The sequence below is a fragment of the Rhinolophus sinicus genome, chromosome 17 (genome assembly GCF_057876585.1).
Source record: "Rhinolophus sinicus isolate RSI-liver-muscle chromosome 17, RSI-T2T, whole genome shotgun sequence".
Lineage (NCBI taxonomy): Eukaryota > Metazoa > Chordata > Mammalia > Chiroptera > Rhinolophidae > Rhinolophus > Rhinolophus sinicus.
The window spans coordinates 5,348,220-5,373,566 of NC_142517.1; the positions used below are offsets into that span (position 1 = coordinate 5,348,220).

At 40.1% G+C, this 25,347-nt stretch overlaps 2 protein-coding genes and 1 pseudogene across 5 annotated transcripts in view; 2 read left to right on the plus strand and 1 right to left on the minus strand.

Moving 5' to 3' along the window:
• The window catches only part of BRWD1 (bromodomain and WD repeat domain containing 1), a 102,153-nt gene extending 93,572 nt beyond the window's left edge, over positions 1-8,581 (plus strand). For all 4 annotated transcript variants that reach the window (XM_074325217.2, XM_074325220.2, XM_074325227.2 and 1 more), the window contains exon 42: positions 8,000-8,581. In XM_074325217.2, coding sequence (XP_074181318.2) covers positions 8,000-8,442 — 443 coding nt within the window. In that variant the 3' untranslated portion in view covers positions 8,443-8,581. The remainder of the gene's footprint in view (positions 1-7,999) is intronic.
• A 3,719-nt stretch (positions 8,582-12,300) lies between these two features.
• PSMG1 (proteasome assembly chaperone 1) lies at positions 12,301-24,206 on the plus strand. Its single transcript, XM_019716703.3, has 7 exons — positions 12,301-12,680; positions 14,207-14,313; positions 15,968-16,119; positions 17,885-17,947; positions 20,510-20,708; positions 21,691-21,827; positions 23,998-24,206. The coding sequence occupies exons 1-7, from the start codon at positions 12,547-12,549 to the stop codon at positions 24,070-24,072; spliced, it is 867 nt and encodes a 288-aa protein (XP_019572262.2). The 5' UTR covers positions 12,301-12,546; the 3' UTR covers positions 24,073-24,206.
• LOC141568641 (eukaryotic translation initiation factor 1 pseudogene) lies at positions 22,034-22,392 on the minus strand (annotated as a pseudogene).
• Positions 24,207-25,347: the final 1,141 nt, after the last annotated feature.

The window sequence follows — 25,347 nt, forward strand, 5'->3', positions numbered from 1 at the left end:
GTAGAGGAGTTTGTGTGCCTTAGATTTAGGAAAAGTTTGTTCTTTAATAGCGTGTACAGGGCTAAGAGGGTATTTTAAATTATTTGTAGTTTCCCCCATTTTTATTGAAATCGTAGGGTTGAGTTTTGTTAAGTGTGCAATCACAAATCTCATCTACATAGGAAAATAGTGAAATGTTATTCTCCATCTCTTTGGTTTTACTGCTGCCATGTGCAATCCCAGGCATTCTTTGCTGGGGCAACTAAGTGTATCTTTATTAGTGACCTCTAGTTTAAATCTGTTTTATGGGAAAATAATTTTGAAATCCATTTAAAGTGAAACTTTTATCACATCATCAAGTACCATAGTACACTTATTTTCTCGAGCCAAATATTTTTACTTGATAGGTTGTGCTACTCCAAACAGTATAGGTGGCCATTCCTAGCTTGTTTGTGCCTGAAAATGGACTTGATTCAAATGGTTTACATATTTTGTAGCTAAGGGGTATGTTACAGTGCTCCCACCTTTGTTATTTATTGGCCCTATTTGATTTCAGACAAAATTCACCCTTTTCTCCTGTGTACCCTTAAGGTGGCAGATACGGAAAAGCATCAGACTCTGGTAGCAGTGTTAGAGAATGTTGTTAATTGTTATTTTTAATTATCTGTTCCATTTGACATGGTAGGAGGCATTTTCTCTTTCTGCTCTGATGTAAGGGGAAGGATATCTTTGGAACAGGTGGGATACCTGCCTGTCCTTTGGTTGTTTAGAGCGCTATCACCACTTCAAAACTGATGCTCTTCTTCGCAGAGCTTGTATTAAGTGTGTAGTGGACAGTTTGGTGTGGGATAATTGGCCTGGACTATTGACCTGAAAAAATTAATGGAATGCCCTTTACTTTCCTCATTTTAATGGTGATAGATGTCATATCCATTAATTTATTTAAACTCTTCTTAAGCTTCTCCGTTTTCTAGCTATTCTCAGGGTTATAACTCCATGTTTACCATCATTTGCAAAAAGGTACCAAAAAAATCCATAAATAAATATGAAATACACTCATAAATACATAAATTCTTTTGGTAAAAATGATACTTTGAACATTTAGGCTTCATCAATAGAACTAATCTTATCTTTTGGACTGAATTAACTCGTCATTGATTGGCTGGTCAACTAAATACTAATTTTTCATTTTTCCAAAGTGGTTAGATCCTGGTTTATAGGAGTATTCTGGTTTCATCTGAAAAAAACAAGAATTGGGCTGGTGGCTTTGAAAGCATGGCTGACAATGACAGCTGTCTCAAGCTCTGAAGTAAAATGAAGGGACTAGAGAGAATTGCTTTTATGGGTCTTTTTGGTCATGGTGCTATTTCTAAGGTTCACTTTGAATATGTGACACACACACTCCTACGTACTTTATGGGAAATTAATAAATAATTCATAGTTCAAATGTTTACACTGAGCGCTAAAACGTTTGACTTTTTTTCCCTACTTCTTTTTACCCAAAATGCGCAGGGATGTAATGCACAGATGTACTTTAATTTGTTCAGGATCAGTGTGTATTTTTCTTGTGAGAAAAGATAAAAGATTACAAATTGAATGTGAACTGATCCAGAAGTAAGTGCTATAGCTCTCCATTGCACTTGAAGTTACTTAATGGTATATGAAAAAGAAAGACTACTGTGGTTGTTGTGTATGTCCAGAGTCCTATGGTTTTATTCATTTATGGTTTAAAAAAAAGTTTGAGATGTTTAGATTTGATTTTTGATTTCTTTCAAAGACTAATTTTACCAAGCCTATTAAGAAAAAAGATTTCAAACATTTAAAAAATAGGTAAGGTTTTACAAGCATTTTTTTTATATCCTATTTATTTAAAAAGGGTATTTCTGACGATGTGTAGTAACTTCTGAATAAAAGGAAAAGTTTATCCCATTTTCAGATAATTCCTAGGGTGAGTGTTCTCCCTTTTTTATTTTAGGGGATAATCTCTGATTAAATCCTTTCTCAGTTTAGTAATCCTTTGGAAGGAAGATAAAGCAGTTAAAACAAGTTTCTTTCCAATAGTAGAGTGTTGTGCCTCAAAAGGGAATTAGTTTTATAATAAGGAAATGGGGGGAAAGGACTTGTTTTGGGAAAAAGCACTTCAAAATGTAGAAATATGAATAGGAAAAGAAGACATAAACCAATGAAAAGACCATCTGAGGTTACTACTGTTCAAAAATAAGGAGAAACGTCAGCAAATCCTTCACACTACGTTGGTTAATGACATCTGAAGTAAAATTCTTATTTAGAATAACATTGGGTCCATATTACATTTCCTGTCTCTCTTCTAGCCCGTTTTTCTTTAGAATAATCAGAACACAAAATTTATTAACTTCATGGTATAGTTTTAAAAACTAAACTGAAAGGATTTTAATCTCTTCTGTTGGTACAAATTGAATTTGATTATACCACCTGAAAAGAATGAGAGGTTTGTATATCAGGATGCAAGAACATTGTTAAAGGTGCATACAGCATTTTTGTTTTTCCTTTCTACTCAATTGTATTGATATTTCGAGTAATTTGTAAATGGTTAGAAAAGGTCTTTTTGCCTTGCCCCTTGTTATCGCTGAAATATCAGTTCCATTCTCTTCATCCATGAGTCAGTATATTTACTTTATCAGGTATCTTATAGTTGACACCAAATACTTCAGTTGTCTTAAACTGTATGGAGATTATAGTAGAGTTATTCTAGTATGATGGAGTACAAAGCGCCTTCACTGTAGAAGAAATTTTCGTCTGTTAATTAAGTTATACCTCTCACTTATGCTGTGGATACCAGGGAATAATAAAGCAGAAACCCTAAGAAATTGCAACTTAACAGTCTAAAGACTGTCTCTTATTTTAGTATTTGGGAACAAAGACCAAACAAATTTCTTAAAGCTAGGGAGAAAATGGAGCATTGTGGAAAAATCGAGTCCAACTAGATGAATAAATGCTAATCTTGCTTACAGCTCAAAGGATTGAAGTGTAAAGAGTAAAATGATGAGGGCTGTTTTGCCTCTTCTCACATTTAAGGAGTATTTTTATAGTCATTTTCTTAAATTATAGATGTTGTTGCCTAAGGAAGGATACATGGGGATTCTCAAAGTTAAGGGGCATGTTTACCAGTCACTCATAATCTGCTAAGCGTGTTCCTGCTACATTGTTAATGTGGTAGGAAAATACCAAGGCTCTTACTTGATATCTCCTCGAGGATTGCCCTTCCGGATTTGATGGAGGGAGGTGGGGGAGGGGCAGTCACATTTCAGTCCTACCGGTGTGTAGGCTGTCTTCGGCAGCAGGGCACTAACTGTAGACTATATCTGTTTGTCAAGACTAATTCATTCAATAATATTATCAGTGTTACAGATGCTTTTCTGGTCATAGTTTAGTTTTTAACTTAATTTTAAGGTAAGTTTTATCATTTATTAAAACCTTTAATGGGAATTTGGGCTGTAAAGAGAAAGAGGCGTTCTCGATCTAATTGAAATAAGGTGACCAAATACAGACTTGTGACTGCAGCAACTAGCCCGCTGGCCCCCCAAGGAAAACATTTAGAAATTATGACCTTTTTCAATCAGTGGTTAAAGGAGTCTTTAATTGTTTACTCTGTTGAAGTTGATTTTCTACATGTTAATCTGTACTTACTGCTTGGACTGTACATTCACTTCACCAGTACAATTGTCATTTTCCTGGAGCCTGTCAGAGGGGCAAATCTTTAATTTCCCATCCCACACAAGGTCTCTAACTTTCTAAATTAACTCATTACCATAGCTGAGTCTTCACATTTTCATCTAGGATCCAGTTTTAGTCAGTTACTAATCTAAAATAGCAAGAGTATAATCAATTTCAGAAGGCTTTTTCTCTCAATCCCAGCCCCCCTTTTTAAACTACTTCAAGCCTCCTCGCTGGTTAATTCTGTAAGGTCTGCCTCTGTAAAGTAGATTCGAATCCAGTATTTACTTCTGATGCTTTATCCTGCCTGTGATAGTTTGAAATGCTCTGAGATATCTCAAGTTCATTAAGTATAAGATCCCTTTCATACTTCATAGAGCTTTCATCAGATTTTTACAAAAAAATTACAGTAGTGATCACAAATCTTGTGAGAATCATGAATGTTACCAGTTAACTTTCCTGGGGAGGAGAGAGCTGTAGATGAGCTGTAGGTGCGAAGCAAACAACCCAAGGTTCTGTGGTGCCCTCGTTGAGTGTATTGCAGACATGAGTTCATCTATCCACCTGTAAGAACGACCAAAGTAGTGACGAACAACTAGATTACGAATGATTTCTGCGAGTCTCGACCTGACGTTGCTATACTGTAGAAGCTGATTTCTCGGTGTTACCAACTTCCCCTAGAAAAGAATAATAAGTGAAACCCAAACAATTACAGAAAACACTTTATTCTCCAGTCATTCTCTAAAGAGACTTTCCAGTTTATGGGATCCTTTTGGAAACTTACGATTTAGAAGTGATGAAGAGCATGAGAAGTGCTGTTTGCTTCCTGAGTTTGGGTCATTTCTTTACCGGTGAAGGGCAGACAATGAAAAAAGAACATCTCAAACCAGCTCTGATCAAGGCTTCTTGAGACATGATTTGTAACTAAAAAGCTTTCCCCTCTATTATGGAATCGATTTATCCACCAACCACAGCCAGCAATAATGTCAGTACTTAAACAATATATGAAATAGACTAGTACATTGTTTACATTTTAATTGAGGCATTCTTTTATCTCTCCATTCTCAAACTTGTTAATGCTCCAATTAAAATGCTGCTGAGATTAAAATTTCTTTACACTTCTACAACAGTGATGTGTAGTTTACTTTGGATTTAGGGAAACAATTTTGTATCATGAAGTATCAATGGGAATATGAATAATCCTTAAAACATAGAAACTAGAGACTATTACTGCTTTCAATCAAAACTAAAGTCTGCATCCAAGTTTCTGATCACCACAGACCATCTTAGAATACACAATGATCTGAGTTGTAATTTAAAGTGGCCACCTAGGTAGGGTGACCTAGTACTAGTACCTTTGCAGATGGAAGTTTTTATTCTGATTAGGTTTTTGCCATACCCAGAAGGGGGAATCATAGCTAGGAAGACAACAATGCCTCAAGCACTTGGTGATTTCCAGCACACGTGACTGACCCAAGACCATCTGAGACAGTAGGACTGGTGGGGTTGTCCTGACTCAATGTTAAGTGACACAAATACCTATACTGTTAAGAGTAGCAGCCTCCAACATTTTTAAGCTTGTACACTAACGTAGAGATTGGACTTCTCTCTAACTCTGAATTATCCTGTATATATTTCTAAAAACTGTTTGTCGTTTTCCAAGGAGAATAAAGCACTTTATAATTGACGAAGTTCTCAGTAATAAAATTAACACTGACATGTATGTATTTTTTTTTTTAATACCCCATAGTCACTGTTCTGTTTTCCTCAGATTCTGTTTTTGTCTTCTGTGAAATTTTATGTTCTAGCACTTCAGAGAGAGTTTTATCAAGTTGGAGTTGCTGTATGCAGTGTAATGCATTCCCATATTCTCCCCCTTCTGGACATAGTTATTTAAAATTCAACTTCAAGTATTTTTAAATGCCTACTTAGAGTTTCTTCTGTAGAATCTTAATTGTTTCCCGTTATTTTGGATTACAAATAACCATTTACTAAAATGTGTTAGTATTTATTTACTAGGTTCCTAAATTGTCAGTGTTGGGTACTTCCATCACTACATCGCAAAGGAATTAATTGCTGCAACTTAAATCATTTTGTCCCACAAGACTTAGTTGTAATAGGATTTTATCTGGATGGTGAACTGGCGTCCAACTGGATATGTTGTCTGTTTTTAATGCTTTTTCAACATGCAAATGGATGCAGCTAATTGGGTGATACTAGTATATCCTTAACCTACCATAAGTACAAATTTCACCTTAATTTTGTTATGTTTTCTTAAAAGCTATTTTTCACTTACCTGTTGTAGCATATTAATATATATATTCTCTCTTTTGCCTAACACTGATTTAGTGTGCTAAAGATGGACTTGGATCTAGGTTTGGTTTGCAGAGACTAATGTTCATAATTTTGGAATTCCCAAGAAAAAATTCTTTGAAGTGGTGAAAACACTGCACTTAAGCCACTTCCCCAACTTCATGTGCGTGTAAGGAGGGCGGGTATGCTGCCTGGGCGCTGCTGGGATAGCCTGCTAAAGCGCCGTTTTTGCAATGCCTGGTGACTGACGTGGAACGGAACATGTTTAGAAATAGAGTTTCACAGGAAAGGCATGTGAATCACATAACTGGTAAAAGGGACTGATGCATTTGTGGGGGGTTCCGTTGAGTAAAGTAGTTCCTGACTCAGGGGAGAAATCTTAGGGGAGAGCACAGGCATATCTTTGAAATGAATTTCATAGACCTAAGGTAAAATAGAAAAGCGTTTCCATTTGAGGGCAGCTTTCTCATAATTCTCACTCTGCTGTTAACATGTCAATTCAAAGAAGCCATTTTCACCTGTACTCGTTTGCCCTTGGTGATGGGAGGGCAAACGTCTCCATTCACAAAAGGGAAAACAGGTTGGTAGTTGGTATTATGCTTTCACTGCTACCGAATAATAGCGAGCATTACTTGATAGCTGACAAAAAGCCCAGAAAACTATTTTCTAGTCCGTAGTGAAAAGGCTATAGAGGGAGTCAGTTCTCCAGATGTCCGGTGTGCTGTTTTCTTGATGTACACCTGTCTTAATGGACTGCTGAGTGTCTGGAACCTTGGGAAGGGTCCTACAGAGTTACCGCTAGCAAGATTTGTGTCCTTTTAAGACCGTTTGCAATGGTTTGATTGTTAAATGACTTCAAGTCTACATGGCCAACAGATAAGGCCTAACATTCAGGGCCTAGTGGACTTCAGTTGCGTATTATCAAGAAACACTTCTGTCCTAGAAGAGTACGAATGCATGTTATGTTTGAAATTTGCAAACCTGGCTTGGGGTCCACCTAAATTAAGGCGTCTCGGGACGAGTCCAGTGATTGACCTTGAGCTGCCCTGGGACGATCGCTGGTCTGCAAAGAGGGCCTGCCTTTCCCCAGGGTTTTTTGTCCGCCCTTTTGTCTGGTGGATCTCCACATTTCCTAGCTCCCGGCTGCAATGACACTTTCCTCAAAGGAAGCCTCCCTTGCCCCTTACACTAGGTTTGGTTTCTAGAATACGTTCTCACAGCACCCTGCACTTAGTTCCTTACAGCAACTGTACTTACATGTGTAGAATTAGTTTCTTTTTGAATCTTTATCCTTATCCTCTCTGCCCAGCACATAACCTAGCTCAGAAAATGTTTGAATAATATTGAAACTCGGATTTAACAATTCCAGTTACATAAAATGGTCAAATATTTGAAAAAGAAAAATGAATCTAGGATTAAAACTATTTCAGTTCTATAAAACCAATATACAATTCCTTTTTTATCTACTAGTTTCCAATTGAATGTTTTTTTGACTGAAATACTGGTGTTAGAATTAAAACCTCAACAAGGATCTTGAGGCAGAGCTGATGCTGTGTCATCATAGTTAGAATGGCATTTCCTCCTTGTTTAGGTGCTAGAAAAATTATTTCAGAACTTTTGATTAAAGTAGTTCAACACAGAGTATTAGAAATGGTACCAAAAGCTTAAAACCCATATATGGAGCTATTTTAAAATTTTCAGATTTGAGTGCTTTTAGACGAGCAGCATTGTGATACTGACAGTCCTTAACCCCGTTCTTACAAGTCTGTTTTAAGTGACAGTTACCCTTACGGATTATAAAACATGCCAGGTGGGAGGGACGGCTGCTACCCAAGCCTTCCGGTAGACAAGGAAATGGAGTTACATTAATGTCAAAAACGTGTACTGTCGGTGATCACTTACATTTTTTATTTAGCAATGTGAGTATAATGTATTGCGTAGGAATGTATTGAGGAATGTAAGTACAATCTTGTGTTAGAAGATGTTTGCATTTACACGAACTTTCATTTTTCAGAATCTGTTCCTAGAGACAGAGAACCCAATACAAAAGTGGGGACATGTATGCATAATCAGAAGGATGCAGTGCAAGTGCCTAGTGAGACTCTGAAAGCAAAAGTGGTGCCTGAGCGAGTTCCCCGCAGATGTGCTACTGTTGCTGCAAATAAAATAAAGATAATGAGTAATCTAAAGCAAACGATTTCAGGACCAGAAAATGTCTGGATTAGGAAGAGTAGCAGAAAACTGCCCCACCGAAATGCTTCTGCCGCGGCTAAGAGAAAATTGCTGAATGTTTATAAAGAGGATGATACAAGCATACATTCTGAAAGTGAAAAAGAGCTAGAAGATATTAATAGCGAAATGCTTGTTTTTCAGTCAGTTCAGACCCTGGGAAGAAAAAGCACCGTAGTGACTGAACATGTAGAAGTGGGACTGAAAACAAGCAGGGGCCACAAGTAAACTGGCAGTCGCATTCTGCCCCTACCTCTAACGTTACTCCCTCTTGGCACCTTTTGAGGAATTTTCTGACAGCCATAATCCAGTGAGTCAGAGTGGGAGGAAGGCTTCCTCCCAGTGAGCCTTGGTACAGACACACACCACAGAGAATTCTGAGGAGGAAATAGATTGTGAAGCCTGTAGTTGGAGAGGTGGAAAGAAAAGACAGCCTCATAAGATTATTCCAGAAGGGAATTATTTCAGAAAGGAAGGACCTTGAAGAAATTTATTGATTCCTTTGAGGGAGAAAATACAGTAGTACTTTGGTATCCCCAGAAGGGTGGGGTGGCGTTGGTTCCAGGACTCCCTCCAAAATGCAGATGCTCAAGTCTCTTCTGTAAAATGGCGTCGTATTTGCATATAACCTACGCACATCCTCCCGAATACTTTAGATTACTTATAATACCTAATGCAATGTAAATGCTGTGTAAATAGTTATTATGCTGTACTGTTTAGGGAAGAATGAAAAGAAAAAGTCTACATGTTCAGTACAGAGCAACCGTGGTTGGCCTAACTACACAGGTTGTATATGTCAGCCACAATGTGACTTTTCTTTCCCCACTAGGATATTTTTGACTTGTGGTTGGCTGAATCACCATATGTGGGACCCTTGGATATGGAGGGCTGACTATAATGGGACGTAGACAGGGTCTGTAGCAAAGCTTAAAAGATTTTGAAAAAAATTCAAAATCTCAACCTGCTTATTTTAAGGGTCCTGCGTTAGCGTATAAAAATTCAGATCACTGTGACTATGGTGTCATTACTGAAATAAAAATGAGGTGCATTTCAAGAGGAAGTGCTACTGAGCCTATTTGACTTTTGAATGAAGGAAATATTTTAATAAGATCCAGTCCCTACAGCTCACAACCCCAAAGTCAAAACAACTTAAACTAGAAGGATGCAGGGATTTAATGATGGGGGTGTTGATAGTCTAGTTCTGAAGTAGTGTTGGAAATAGGCTATTAGAGAAAATCCATAAATGTCTTATTTTGTTCATAACATTGGAATTCATACTGAATGATGACCACTTGATATGACTAATTCAGGGAATATATATTTTTCTATGAAAGCTATGAATGTAACTATCACACCTTTTCCTCATTTTTACTTTCAGGTAGCATTTACAGAGATGCCAAAATGTGCCTCATTATGAGGCAGGTCTTAATCAGAAAATAAAAACAGATTAAGATCAAAATAGTCGTATTTTTAGATGACACACTGACATCCTCTTACGTTTCTCTACCGCACTTTAATAAAAGAACTCTACGAACACTTTGAGCAAATCTATTACAATCTCATCACAGCAAACTTGAACGGTAGCATGTCTGGGCTATTTCACTGTGGCCTTCACTGGGATTAGAAAATTTGGTCTTGATACTACAAAGAAATCTTTGCCATGAGGTATTAATTTGTTGTTAGGTATTTGTTGAAATCAAAATCACCAGATTGAACACACTGTCAAATCTTTTTAACAAAGAACATGCTATTGGAAAAATGAATTGTTAGAAGCAAGTTGCTTTCCCATTTAAAAATATCTGTGAATATTAATATATGATTTGCATGTGTAAATCTGAAAAAGTAAAACATGGAAACCTAAAGGCTTCTATTCCTTTTTCATTAAAAGCCTAATGTAATGCACATTTTTTGGTTATATAGGTAGACCAAGTGTCTAGATTACTTGAGAAATTTGTTTGTGGTTGCATGTCTACTTAAAAAAAGGCTTTTTGTTGTTTTCTTTTTCATAACATAAGCCAGAGTAGGTTATTTACCTACAGAGTCTGTCCTTTTCTCTGTTTATAGTATACTTTCATCTGAAATACTGATACCAGTGTCTTTTACCACTGCAGGCGAGAAAGGGAAGAATTCCTAATAAAATGATATTTGCAGGTGCATGGAGTTTGATTTTTGATCTCTACTGAAATGTTTAAACCTATTTTCAGTCCCATATTTACACTTAATTTTGTAGAAATTTCTCATTGGGTATGTGAAATCCTCCGCAAATACCATAAAATGAAAATATTTAAGCCTCAAGACTACTTTATGCAAAATTTCTTGACAATTTCAGTGTAATGAAAGGGATTTCAATTTTGAATTTATAATTTACTGTGGTGGGGTTAATTTCTGTCAGTATTTGAGATTGTATCATCAGCCTTCATAATGGAATTCCTTTTCGGGGTTAGTATTTAATTTGAACATACATTTGCCTTTTTTAAAATGCTTGGCGTACGTAAATTTATTGTAACTGCATGAAATAAGCTTTTGTTTGAAACTTAACATTCTTGTATAATGTTCTCCGAAAAGTATGCAGTTTTTTAATCATAGCCAAATGTATTATCATTACCCTATTTATAATTTTAATGCTTTTCAGAAATGATTTCTTCATAATATAATTGTGAAATCAAATTGAGAATTTTTCTGGTAAAAATGTCATTTTATTCAGCAAAAGGAGTAAGACAAAGTGATAGCCAAACAATCTTTTTATTTTGCAATTCAGTCATTCTATAAAACCAATTAATCCAGGAGTCTTAATGCAATTTTAAAACATCACATTGGTACTTTTGTATATTCTAACTCGCTAACCATACCTAAAGTTTCCTAAGCTCTTATGCGATAGCAATTTGGTCTTATTGTTTATACTTAAATGTTTTGCTTCGAAGTCCAGTCTTATAGTTTGGAGTAATGTGTAAAATTGCTAAATAATTGGTTTTATGTAAATGCTTTCGTTGCTTATTATTTCTTCTACATCTTAAAACAAGATATTTCTACCAACTTGCTGAGATTTTTTTTTTAATTATCTCAAGAGTCTTCCCCGACCCCTTAGTATTTAACTTGGTGACTATTTATTGACAGGGTTCCCAAATGTAAAGCAATGTCATCTAGTTTCAGCACAACTAAATCTAGGTAAATGGATTTTTTTTTTTTCATTGCAATCAAGACGATATTTTCATGTAAACGATGGTCAGTTGTCCTTTTTCTCCTGCTTGGAATAGTGTTCGGTGAACTTTGTCTTCCCGCAAAATTTAAGGAAGCGAACCAATTAAACACTTTGCTCATTAATGAAAGGCTATTTAAAGCGAAAACATTTTGTATTAGAAATGGCCAATTTTTAAAAAAGCAACTATTTTTGCATTCTCATGAAGTCTTTTAGATCAGCTTGACGATCATCAGCTTTTGAAATGTGAATTCCTACTACCAGAGTAAAGGTCTCCTTTTTATAACACCGCGAAGCACTGTGTTTCTTCCTGCCCTTCCATCCTTCCTCTGTCCACTGCCCCAAGACGTGCCGGGCCCGGGCAGACACCTACCTGGGAGAGGTCGCAGTTTGGAATCCGTGGTTAATACACCAAAGCTCACCCTACCGCTCCTAACGTGGAAGCAAAACGACAACAGGTTAAAAGAGGGTAAAAGCAGCGGGGCCGGCCTCTTTTCGGAGCGCTACCGACTGGGGCGGTGGGGCGGTGGGGGGCGGCCGAGCCCCTCCTCTCCCGGGTCGGTCACCTGTCAGGACAGGAGGCCCTGACCTGTGTCAGCGTCCGCGGGCCCCGCCCTCCGGCTCACCTCTCGCCTCCAGCCTGCAGTCATCCGATCTCCGGGATGACTCTCACTGCGGGAGAAAACGCTAGGTTTACGCGGCTCCAGGGGCCCAGAGCGTGTGCGCGGTGGTGGCAGGGGGCGTGGCAGTGCTTAGGGACGGTGCTCAGAAGGCGCGGGGGTGTGGCGATGCTCCAGGGCGTGTGCGCGGTGGTGGCAGGGGGCGTGGCAGTGCTTAGGGACGGTGCTCAGAAGGCGCGGGGGTGTGGCGATGCTCCAGAGCGTGCGCGCGGGGGCGGTGTAGGGGGCGTGGCAGTGCTTAGGGACGGTGCTCAGAAGGCGCGGGGGTGTGGCGATGCTCCAGAGCGTGCGCGCGGGGGCGGTGAGGGGGCGTGGCAGTGAGCGGCGGTCCTCGGAACCCGGCCCAGGGGCGGGGCGTGACGGGCACCGAGTGCGTGGCGTTGCTCGGGCGCGTGCGCGGGGGCGCCTGCGCCTTCCTGTGGCGCCACAGTTAGGCCGGGGTGTGTGAGGGCTGCTATGGCGGCTACGTTCTTCGGGGAGGTAGTGAAGGCCCCGTGCCGAGCTGGGACGGAGGACGAGGACGAAGACGACGAGGGGAGGAAGGAGACTCCCGAGGACAGGGAGGTTCGGCGGCAGCTGGCGCGGAAGAGGTGAGGTCGTTGTTGCGGGGAGCCGGCGGTGCGCTCGGGCCTGCGGCCGCGGTTCCTCATCCGGGCCCCGACGGGCGCCGGGGCCGGGGGTGGTTGCACAGGACCCTGGTGGTGGCCGTGCGTCCCCGGCCCCGCTCTGCCCCGGGCCTCGGGAAGCCCTCGGTGAGTCTGCAAATGCAAACTCCAGGAGTGGAGGCGGGCTCGTGGGGGCCCGCTGCAGTTTCCGTGGGCTGCCGGAATTCACGTGTTCTTTAACGGAGCTGCCTCCACGGCTTCCTTTAGCATTGATTTAGGCCGTTTCCTGCCCACTTGAAACTTCTGCCAGACTGCAGTGCTGTATCTTCGTGTCCCAAGTTTTTCATGTATTTGGTTCATGGGTGCGAGACAGCACTCTTAAAACCTTTTTATTCTTTCCCCCACTCTTCAGTCAGCAGCATTGTATGTCAGTGGCAGATGGATAATGTTGGTTTTCTTTTAAAGTGTTATTTCCAAACACAAAAATCGGAGAAAATAGTAAAATGAAGATTTTGCCACATTTATCTTCCATCAGCCCTAAGTGAATTCCAGTCACTATGGCCTTTCACCTCTACATTTTCCAGAATGCATCTCAAAAGCTATAGGCATTTTCTTATGCTATTATCACCCTAACAAAATTAGTGATTTTGATACTGTTTAATAGTCCATGGTCATGTGTATCCAGTTGTCTCAGACATGACACTTTACAGTGGGTTTGTGTAAATCAGAATCCTAACACTGCCCACACATACCACTTAGATGTTCTGTCTCTTGAGTTTCCTTTCATTTAGAGCAGCCCCTCCCCCTTTTCACCCCTGCTGGGAAACTGATTGTCCTGTAGAATGTCCCACGCTCTGGATCTGTCTGATTGCTTACTCTTGGTGTCATTTAACACTTGTGTTCATCACCTCCATATCCTGTAAATGGAAATTCGTTCTAGAGGCTAGGTCAAATCCAGGTTCAATATTTTGCTGGCAAGAATGCTTGGAAGGTGGTGCTTGCTGTTTCTTATTGCACACTATGCCCACTTGTCCCCCTCTTAGGGATGCTACCGTTTCCCCAAAAATAAGGCCTAGCCAATCAGCTCTAATGCATCTTTTGAAGCAAAAATTAATATAACACCCGGCTTTATATTATATTATATTATGGTAAAATAAGACTGGGTCTTATATTTTTGCTCCAAAGGACACATCGGAGCTGATTGTCCGGCTAGGTCTTATTTTCGGGGAAACATGGTAAGATTGGTTGGTCAGTGGTTCAGGTAGACAGCCTGATCTCTGTTGCAGAGTTCTCTGGGAATTTTTTATTGAATGTTTTTTTTTGTATTTTTTTTAGTTTATTGGTTAGTCGTCACCTGAATCCACTGTTCCTGAGGATTATAATTAGGTTCTTTATAAAATTAAAATTTGTATTTTACTTAATACAAAGTCATATGTAGAGTATCCTTTTTATCATAATATGGTACTGATTATATTTAAGTTGCCTTAGTTTTGTCTTGTTTCCCGTGTTAGGGAGGTGCGGCTCCTTCGAAGACAAACGAAAACATCTTTGGAAGTTTCTCTGCTAGAAAAATATCCTTGCTCCAAGTTTATAATTGCTATAGGAAATAATGCAGTAGGTAAGTGGAAATGCATTGGACTGCACATTTTGTTGAAAGAACAAAATCTCAAGTTACTTATTTTTTTTCAGCATAAAAGATTTCAAGTATCTGTTGTTTCTTTTAGAAAAAGTCATAGCAGAGTAACTTTGTTTCTGAGTAAGAGCTATTCTTGCTCATGTGGCACTGTCTTTTTGATAAACTTAAAAAACAAGACTTAAAGGAACTGTTCTTGGCTTCAGGAACTTACAGACCTAAGGAACTGGATCTAGTGTGTTGAGGTATCTGGGATTACCTAGGCTCCTGGGCCTATTTTGGCCAGACTTGGAGGGGCACAGGTGGCATGTATACACGGTCTCCTTGTAGCAAGGGGTTCGTAAATGTTTTTAGATTAACAAAGTCTAAAAATAATAGTAATCACTAACATTTTGAGTACTTAAGTTCTAAGGTTGTTACATGCATGACTCCATTTGAGAGGTTAGCGTTAGAACAGTGCAGTTCAATTAGAACAATGTACATGTACAAGTTCCCACACCTGTATGATTTTGGGGGTTCACCGGTTCTGAGGCGAGCATCCAGGATCTCCACTTCAAATCCCTTGCCTTGTATGGTAGCCTCAGTGCTCACAGAACAACTACATGGTCAGTAACTACTGATTAAAGTGAACTGACATCTCACAATGCTTAACCATAGAGCTGGGAGGACTATGGGTGGAGCCGGGCCCTTTGTTAACTCTCTAGCCTTGACTTCCTGTTAAACTGTGGTAGCTTCCAGGGGAGAGATGCTAATAGAATAGCCATCTTGGAACTGGGGTCATTATTTTTCTTCTTCATGTTGGTAGCTGGTTGGAGCCCCGGGTTGGGGGTGTGAGTTCCTGCACTGTGGTGGTGGTTTTTGTTTCTTTTTCCTTTTTCTGAATAAATCGTTTTTCGTGTGGATTATTCTGGAGAGTTATTTTTGCCAGTTGGACATTTTGGGGGCTCCCCCAGGAACCTTGGTGTTAGTAGCAACGTGCTCTAACCAACTGAGCTAAATGTCGACTGGCAAAAGTAACTCTCCGGAAAAATCCACAAGAAAAACAATTTATTCGGGAAAAGGAAAAAGAAACAAAAACTACCACCGCAGTGTGGGACCACACACCTCCAACCCGGGGCTCCAGTGGGCTGCCCATGTGAAGAAGAAACACAAAGACCCGGGTTCCAAGATGTCTATTCTATTTATTAGCATCCCTCCCCTGGAAGCTACTACAAAGTTTAACAGGAAGTCAGGGCTAGAGAGTTAACAAGGGGCCCGGCTCCACCCATAGTCCTCCCAGCTCTATGGTTAAGCATTTTGAGATGTCAGTTCACTTTTATCACAACTGACTCACTTATATAAAGTTCTACTAGCCTAAACTTTTCCAGATAGTGTGTCACTGTGAGAGTATGGTAAAGTTTGTTAGTAAACCTGTCTTCTCCATTCCTGACTCTAATACCATCTGTACTCAGAGTGTGCCCTTTAACTGCTTAAGGCCTCAGTTTCCTTTTCTGCAAAATGGTGGTGGAAGGTTGATGGTCTCCAATGGCTCTTTTAGCTCTAGAATTCTAGACTGACTTGAGTGAACGTAACTTTTTTGTTGAATAGAAAATGCAGCTTGAAGGACCAAACACTAACTGATGTAAATTGTTTCTCACAGCATTTTTATCGTCATTTGTTACGAGTTCAGGAGTCTGGGAGGAAGTTGGTTGTGCTAAACTCTGGAATGAATGGTGTAGAACAACGGACACTGCACATCTGTCCCCCACAGAGGCTTTTTGCGTGTTTTATCATCTGAAATCCAATCCCTCGGTATGTGGGAGTTAACTTGCATGTTTGAGAAGTAGTTGTGTAGGCATCATCTGTGTCATGCCTATTTGAATTCCACGTTCCTCTGTATTTACTTTGGGGCTGAGGAATTCCACCTGTAGGTAGTGGTAGTAACCACTTTGTTGTTTCTGTAAGTATTCACGTGGCACATCCAGGGTGTTGGTAAAAGACTTAGGAAATTCTGACATAACTGTTAGAAACAAACCATAGACATTAGATATTAAATCTTGCTCTCATTCAAAAAATTATTTTAGTTGGTGACTCTACACGTGCAAAAAACGTGTTCACTCCATCAAAGCAGCGTGCTCTCCTTTGTCGCTGTATACCCTGTATTTAGCCAGTGCCCGGTACATGCTAGAAACGCAGTTACTGTTGAACAAATGCGTGTTTTATGCATTCTGAGTACAGTTCTGTTGGCATCAGGCTTTCAGCCGAGCCGCATTTGTCCTCATACTTGGAGTCACTCCGTGGCTTATGCTGAATGATTTCTTTGGATCGCACTGTCCTCCTCATCCTTGAGTTCAGAGGACCCAGCGCGCTGGGCACGCCAGGCAGGGGAGGGGGAAGCAGGTGCCGTGTCCAGCAGCGTGCCTGTCCACAGCTGCTGAGCACTTGAACCAGGGCCAGGGCCAGGGCTTCAAACAGTGGAGGGTCAATAATTCCATAATACTGTAGTATCATGTCACTTACTTCAAAAGGTAGGGACCAAATGTTAGCCTTGAAAACTGTAGAATCTGATTTTATAATACTTGCAGTTTATTTCTATAATGTGTGATCCAAAGTTATTGAAGTTTCGTAATGATTTTTATTAACACCCAGTGTTCCTAGGAAATAAAGAAAGTAAGCCATATTCTTTATCTGATCCTTAGTGGAAAGGTTTCACTTTAGAATGGGTAATGAAGGTCAAGTCGGAGAAATTTCTGCATCTGGGTGTACCATTTACAGGTTAGCTAGATCTCTTGATTATCCTGAACCTGCATGTGTACCTAATTACATATCCACTCTTTTTCCTCTTCCCTGTCCTGGGGCCCCCTTTTCCCCTCTTGTGCTTCCTTTGTGTGCTTGTTAACCTGTCTGACAGTATTTTAATAGCAGACATGATTGACTTCTATGAATAACATTGTTCCAAGAGCATTCGTAATTAGGAATGTCATTTCCTTGTGGCAGTGCAAATAATTTCACCTCCTGGAACTTGGTTTCTTAAATAATACCACATAACAGGCATCGGCAACGTTGTAGGATACCATTTGGGTGCGGCCCTGTCAGGCTGCCGTGAGTACTCTGATAGCACCTAGTGTTTAGCGCTTGCAGTTGACACTTATTTTGAATTTGGTCTTCAAAATGTGTGACCCTCAGAAGGGTGGCAGAGCTGGTATTGTCCCTGTTTTAGAAAGCGGATTCTGGTGTTATGTACTGGGGTGTCTTCAATGTCTCATATGCTGAGTCTTGTGGTTGCTCTGTCAGTATGTGCTTTATTCTGATAGTATTAGATAGGTTGGTGCAAATGTAATTGCGGTTTCAAAGGTTAAAAATAATTGCAAAAACCGCAGTTACTTTTGCACCAACCTAATAATTGCCAGGAGTAGCTTGATTCTTAAATTTTAAAGAAAAATAAGCCAATAGCAAATTCCAGAAAATAAGTTATCTAAGTCTTATATTACAATTCACATGATATGTATTTGGTAATAGTTTGAAGTGTATATAAGATTTATGTGACCTTAGAAGAACTTGGAATTGGGTTTTTCAGGTTTTGCTTTGTCAGTGCAGCTGCTACGTTGCCGAAGACCAGCAGTATCAGTGGCTGGAAAAGGTAAGAGAGCCGCAGCCGGGAGTGGTTGGGCGACAGGAGCTGCTGCCTTTTGCTAAGGCGTCAGTGTCTGTGCACTTAAACCGGCACAGTCAGATACTGAACTGGGGAAAGTGTTTGGGTTTTTTCCTCAAAATGTTGTAGGAATTTGTTACGGAGTAAAAAGAATCAAAGAGCTTACGTAACCAGCATAATCAGCACTGTGCTAAAGATTGTAGGTCACAGAAGCATAAAGCAGTTGAGTTCCTCCCATCCATCTTATTATTTTGTTTGAAAGAAAAACAAACTACCTGCATGAAACCGAACAGGGTCATGGTCAAGAGAGAAAATGACAGTGCTGGAAATGCAGGGGGTGGGGGACAGGAAGCAGGTGAGAACGGGGTCAGCTGCCACTCTCCAAACTCCAGAACGTATCCGTTTTTCTTAGTATTAGGATGACTTAATTGAGGCTTCATTTTGTGGGGGAAATTATGCAAATAGCATGTGCCCAATAAAACAAATTTTTCAGTGAAGAATTTAACTGAACTAGGAATTTTAGAGAATAATCATAATTTTGTCAGTTACGTATTATTTTTAAATGAAGTAGACCTGTTATATGCATTTTACAACATTTCAGTTTAAATCTTAGGTATATTTGTGTATAGGTATTATACAGTTAATTAGAAGTAAAAAATGTGTTTCTCTTGTTTTAAATTGTAGACAAGTTTCCATCGCTCTAGATGTACTTGTTTTAAACCAGACCGGCATACTTAGAAATATTTATTAAAAGTTATTAAATGCATTTTATTAAGTGAGGAATTATTTAAGAAGGTCTGAGAACCTTCTGATAATTACATGATTTTTGTAATTCATGTACCTATGTGTATTTTTTAGGGAGAGGTACTGTATTAATTTGTATTTTTAATTTATGTAGATTGACTATTACCTGAAATAAATTTTGTTATTTTTGTACTATGGGGCAACTTTTCTCTTCCAGACTTGAAAAAATGTAAAATTACGCATTGCCAAAACAACATTTCTTAATCCGTATTTTTTTCCCTACGGATCCTCTTTGGGTCCCCCTGCTGTTTGGTTCATGTCTCCCACATAATCCTGATAATCACATGCAGTCCAACCGAGTTGTCAGATGTGAATTCAGACTATAAGTCTTATAGGGAGGATGATAAATGAGGTGTTGTGAGTAATGTTACATCTCTTAAATGGGATATACCTGGTAACAAATGTACGTAGTGTTAACTTTTTTGTGTTTATTTACAAAACTGTAATATAATGAAATTAGTCTTAGAAATCATTTATGACACATAATGTAAATCTTCACTTCTGTTGTTATTATTTAAAATGACCATTTTTTTCTCTTCATAAAATGCTTTCAAGCAAGGTGCAATGACCTAAAATCTAATTTTTTCTTTTAAAAGTAGCTGCTTTCTTTGTAGCACTATAGATTTTTTCTTTTAAGGAGAGCGCAGCTCAGTGGCCCATGCAGGGATTGAACTGGCAACCTTGGTGTTATTACCACGCTCTAACCAACTGAGCTAACTGGCCACCCCGATAGCACTATAGATTTTTAAAAGCTGAAAGAGTCCTTGGAAATCCATCAAATACAAACAGGAGAACAGAGTGATTGGGACTTGCCTGCAGTTGTAGTATACAGCAGTCCCCCCTTTATCTGCTGGGGGTACGCTCCAAGACCCCCCAGTGGATGTCTGAGACATTGGATCGTACGGACCCTATATATACTGCTTTTCTATACATATGTACCTGTGATGAAGTTTAATTTATAAATTTGACACAGGAAGAGATTAGCAACGGTAACTAGTGGTAAAATAGAAACTTATAACAATACACCATAGTAAAAGTTTGGGGCCATTATTAAGTAAAATCAGGGTCATCTGAGCACAAGCGCTGTGACACCGAGACGGTGGGTCTGATACCCGAGTAGGTCGCTAAGTGACTAAGGGGCAGTGCTGGACAAAGGGCGACTCACGTCCCCGGCAGGACGGGGCCGGGTGGCCCGAGAGTCCATCGCCCTGTTAAGAATGATGCGCAGTTTAAAACTTAGGAATGACTTATTTCTGGACTCTTCCATTTAATATTTTCAGACCACGGTTAACCACGGGTAACGGAAACTGCGGAAAGCAACACTGGATAAGGGGGAACTGCTTTTATTTCCCGGCGTCATTGGTGGGTAGGAGAGGGCGTGACCACCACCCGCGCTAGTGGCAGGCAGTCGGCCACTCAGTCTGGGTGACGTCCCTGCCTGGGAGAAGACTGTCTCTGGCCAGCTTTGTTCCTAATGCCATTTACTTAACCGAAACTCCCTTGGTAGGTACTGCTGGCCTTTAGTTCCCAGATGACGAAAGTGACTTGGAGAAGGTCACCCAGTAGAAAGATCAAACCCGGGTGAGGGGACTGCAAAGCATGTGTGTGATTTTCCGTGGACACTTCTACCCCTGCAGGCGTGATATGACAGTGAGTGGTTTTAGATAAGCAACTAGAGGAATGTTTCTGTTCCGTAACAAAATGATATATTATATATATTTTAATTTGAAATCCATTTTGTGTTAGGTTTTTGGCTCTTGTCCAAGGAAGAATTTGCAAATAACTGTTCTCACATGTCGACATGTTACCGATTATAAAACTTCAGAATCTACCAGCAGCCTTCATCCTCCTTTCCTGAAAGCCCTAAAAACACAGAATTTCAAAGAGCCTCCATGCTGTTCGCTGCTAGAACAACCCAATATTGTGCATGATCTTCCTGCAGCAGGTGGTGTTAAAATTCATAAATTTCTGTTCTTACCGCTTTGATAGTTGTTACTTTGAATGTTAGAGATCTTTTTGAGGTAGGGTGTGCCACTGATGATTAATACCAGGGGTGCCAAAAAAATGTATACGTGACTTGTATTCATCTTTTGTCATCGGTATATATTGAGTGTTACAATTTTAATAGTTTTTTCCTTTCTTAAAATGTATGTACATTTTTTTGGCACCATTTGTACATTGCTGTTTGTCCTTCATACCTATAGTTGCTAGTACATTCTATTTTTAGTTTAAAAATTTTTCAGACACAGTTACCATATGAGAGCCGCTCAGAGTTCTTAACTGTTACCCTTCAGAGTTGCTCTGTTTCTTTTGGGTCTTTGGTCTTTGGCGAGCCTATGTTAGATGTAAATTGCTGGCACGTGAAAAGTTAGTAAAGTATGTTTTAATTGTCAAAATGGAAGGTTTCATGTATTGAAACTTGGTGGTTGCTTTCATACTTTATTTTTGTTCCTGTTACTAATTATACCTTAGCATCATATCAAAATTAGATTGTCACTGACTTTTTAGTAGTTAATATGTTGTAAATTAATTGTTACTGGTTAATAAATGAAAGGATTTTTTTCTTTAAATATTAAATTAATTAGAATAAGTTGCTAAATATTTTACATTATGCATTGTATATTATTTACATTTTTACTTTATAGTCAGTAAAATTTTATGTTGTAGCTTTTTAAGATGTGTCTCAGCAGTATGTTCAGGAAATGCAAAATAAACATGTTTGCAAATGCAAGAGAATACTTAGGAAAATAATTGGCTTTGAAAGAAAATACGCATTCTAATTGGTTCAAAAGTTCAGTAAATGCTTTGATTAAAAGAGGCAACAAAGAACAACTATTTTTAAAAGCAGCCTTTATTATTTAGAGATGTTTAATTTTAAAATCCTGTACTAGAAAACTTAAGTGGTTTTTTTCCTTGTATATTCATAGTTCTGAGTTACTGTCAAGTATGGAAAATCCCCGCCATTCTGTACTTGTGTTACACTGATGTGATGAAATTAGACCTAATTACAGTTGAAGCTTTTAAACCTGTACTTTCTTCCAGAAGCTTGAAAGGTTTGCTTAAGGTAAGGTTTTAACTCCCTGACTTAATAGCTGAGTTTTTTTATTTTTTTCCATGGCTCTTTTCAGTTTATTGCATGAAGGAGTTACACTAGTCCGAGTTAAAAGCAGACCCCAAATGGTTACATTACACAAGCTGTGAGGTTTTTAAACTTGTGACAAGGGATAGAAAGGAAATTCTGCTCATTGCAAGGAAATCCTCACTTAAGCTTCAGTGAGCCAGAAGCACGTAAAACCCATGAACCTGCAGCTCGTCCCCCTTAGCCAGTCCTGTCTCTGTGAGGACCTGGCATATGTTCTTGCGCTGGTCACCTGAAGCTGAATTACTTCTCCATATTCTGGATGCTCAGTTACAGTCCCATTGCAGGCAAATGTCTTCTTAAAGGCCTTCACTAGTTTCTTTCTATCGTAATCATCAGCGATCCCTTGGACAGTAGTAAGGGTCTTCCTGCCGTTTCTCTGTTGAATTCTTATAAGGATATAGTCCTCAGTGCCAGCAGGAAGCAGATCGTCACCCTCACTTGCAACAGCAAAGGGGTCGAAACAGTGGAGGTTCTGGATGGTGGACATACGATAGGATTCCTTTTCCTCGGTGGAAATGGCCTGCGGAAGGCGGCGGCAGGAGAAGGCGGGCAGGGGGGACAGCGTCGGGAAGTGAGGGGGCTCAGCGGGGAGATTGCTGAGTCCTCGGCGGCGGCTCAGTGACTGGGGCCAGAGTCATTTTAATGAACTTAATAACAAACGTAAATATATGCTGTCAGTTGAAAACCTAAGTAACACTTAGAGATCCTTTTTTCCTCAAAGCTTTCTAATCTGGCAGTTTGAATTTGATAGTGACTCTCTTTTCTAGATACACCTCTGTAACTTGAGTGTTTTGTTCAGGTGTGGTAGAGGAGTGCAATGCGTTTAAATCCCATACGGCTGTGTAGAAAGATGGTTTTACGGTTCAAGAAGTTTCTATAACTAGTTAATTTGGAAGATTGTAATTTTTGAGAAGGCATTTAATTAATTTGGAATTAATTAAACCAACTTGGAAGGTGGTCGTTTTTGAGAAGGCGTAAGTAGTATGGATCCAGCATACTATGTAACATTTATTCACCTAATTTTGCGCAGGACGATATGTGCCGATGATATAAACCCATCCCCCGATTTCAATTTGTATATATCTGGCCCTTCCCAGAAAAATACATGTCAGAGCACACACAAAACGTTTTGTTTCCTTCTGTAGTTAACTGGCTCTTTCCACTTGGTTGAGAGCAGAGGCCGTGGCTGTTTTGTTCATATTGTGGTGCAGTGCTCAGCACACAGGCACTCGAGAAACATCTGGGTGTGATTCTGACTCAGCTGTCACACAGCATTTGTCACCGCTCAGCTTTTCAGAATATTCTCTGAAGGGGAAATTTAAATAATGTCTTTAACCTTTTCATTTCTTGCTTTAAGCATAGGATTTGTGGGAGAGTGAGGTGGCTGTGTTGAGTGGTTTTCTCAGTGACCACATACAGTCATCCTGAGTTCATGGTTTCTGTCGACCTAGAAGTGGTCGTTGAAATGAGCCAGCTCCAGCAGAGTAAAGGTGGTATTTGATGAGCGCGGTGGAATTCTCGCGAGTGCCTCTTGCGTGGACCCCCCAGTACTAGGTGGCCCCCCGCTGTGGGGCCTCCAGAGCCTGGAGGTGGCGCAGGTTATTGTCATGCTAGGCGGACGCAGAAGAGCACCATTGCGTGCCAGCCGAGTGGAGGGTGAGGTCACCCTGAGGAGAGGGTCCGCCAGGAGAATAGCAGCTCAGCTGCACGTGAAAGCTGGGTGAACCCCAGCGGACGTGTGTCGAGGGAAGCAGTGTGAGGCAGGTGGGCGAGGGCAGGGCGCTTGGAGGATGGGGTATGTGTGTGGTGTTGGGCTGCGGAGGGAAGCGAGGGCGAGCTCTCTGCCTCCGGGCTGCGGATGGTTTCAGATGGCCTGTGGAGGCCATGACTTTCCTCAGCGAGCTTTGGACGACGGGGAGGGGCGGACACACTTAGGTGTCTGACCCACTTGGCTGTTTGTTTCAAAGGGGAGATGAGAGGCAGTGCCTGTTCCATTTGCGTGCCATTCTTTGTTTGTGTTTTGAAGGTGTAAGTTGCTTCCAACCGCATTCTCAAGTCTCACTTTATTAACAACTTTATTCTCTCCTTTCAGAATATTCCCCAGAGCACAGAGGTACTGAAGAAATTGGTGACAACAAATGAGATTCAGAGTAACATTTACACGTGATTCCAGAGAGTGTTTTGCAAAGTATGTCACCCATCCATTCATTTACGCGGAGCGACTGCGCTGTGTTATAGGTTACTTTTTTTCAAGGGGGTATTCAGAGCGTGTTAAAAACAGAATAAACTTATTTAAATTCATTGTAGTTTTAGTTCCTATTTCATGGTGGTGCTGTTCACGACTGAAATAAACCTGACATTTTTTTTTATCCACTAGATGGGAGTATTGTTGTATTTGAATATTTTGAGGTAATATAGTCAAAATTTTAAAAAGCTGCAGATGACAACAGGTTGTATTAATATGGCAAAGTATAGTTAATTTGGTGCAAAAATTCTGTGAAACCTGAAAGTTGGTGATCTGTTGGTGGTTCTTAATATGTGGAAAGTTTCTGACTATTTTATGAGTTCTACAGTTTTTTTGTTTTGTGGATAAAAATTGATAAGGTAACAAAGTTACGTATTTGCTCAAAATGACACAAACATGCATGTCATCACATCAGTGCTAGCTGACAAGTAGCCCCGTCACCCAGACTTTCCCAGGGATCTTTCCCAAGGTCGGCTGGCTGGTCTCACCAGCTGTACTGGGGCAGAGCATTATCACTTGAATGTGACTTGAACCATGAACTTTAGGAGCCCACACACACTACTTCACAAAACCACAAACTAAAGTGCATTAGTGAAAATAAATTTTAAAATAGCGAAGTTTAGAAATGCTTCTTATCCTTTTTTCATCCTTGTTAGTTACTGATTCATTTATATATTACAGATTGAGACAATTTACCCATTTATGTCTTCAGGATTCAGTTCAGTTACTGTTCCTGGTAGTGGTTGCGGGTGGGGTGGGAGACACTGATTGCTGACTCCTTGAGTAAGCTTGGTTTCCTTCGAATAATCAAGTGCTGAAAGTTTTGTGCATGGCCCATGTGTGAACGTGTCCGGGTGATAGAAATTAAAGTGTTTTCCTCATTGCAAAAAAGCATGCATCCATTTAGAAGTGTGTTTGCAGAGCCCTGAGGTCATATCAGTTGTGAGAATGAAAAGACATAAAAATCTAGATGAATTGAATTTTAAGGCCAAAGTATCCAGACAGATAAGAACAAAACAGTTACCGGTGGTGTCTATCTGCCCTTACTATCTAGTACTCACACTTGACCTTGAAAGCTGAAAGCAATCACTATCCATTTTCCATGAGTCTGCAGGTTGGAGGGGGCCCCTGCTAGTCTGTACCATGAACGGCTGGTCTTGGCTCCGGCATCTACAGTCATGTGTCTGACGTGAGCTG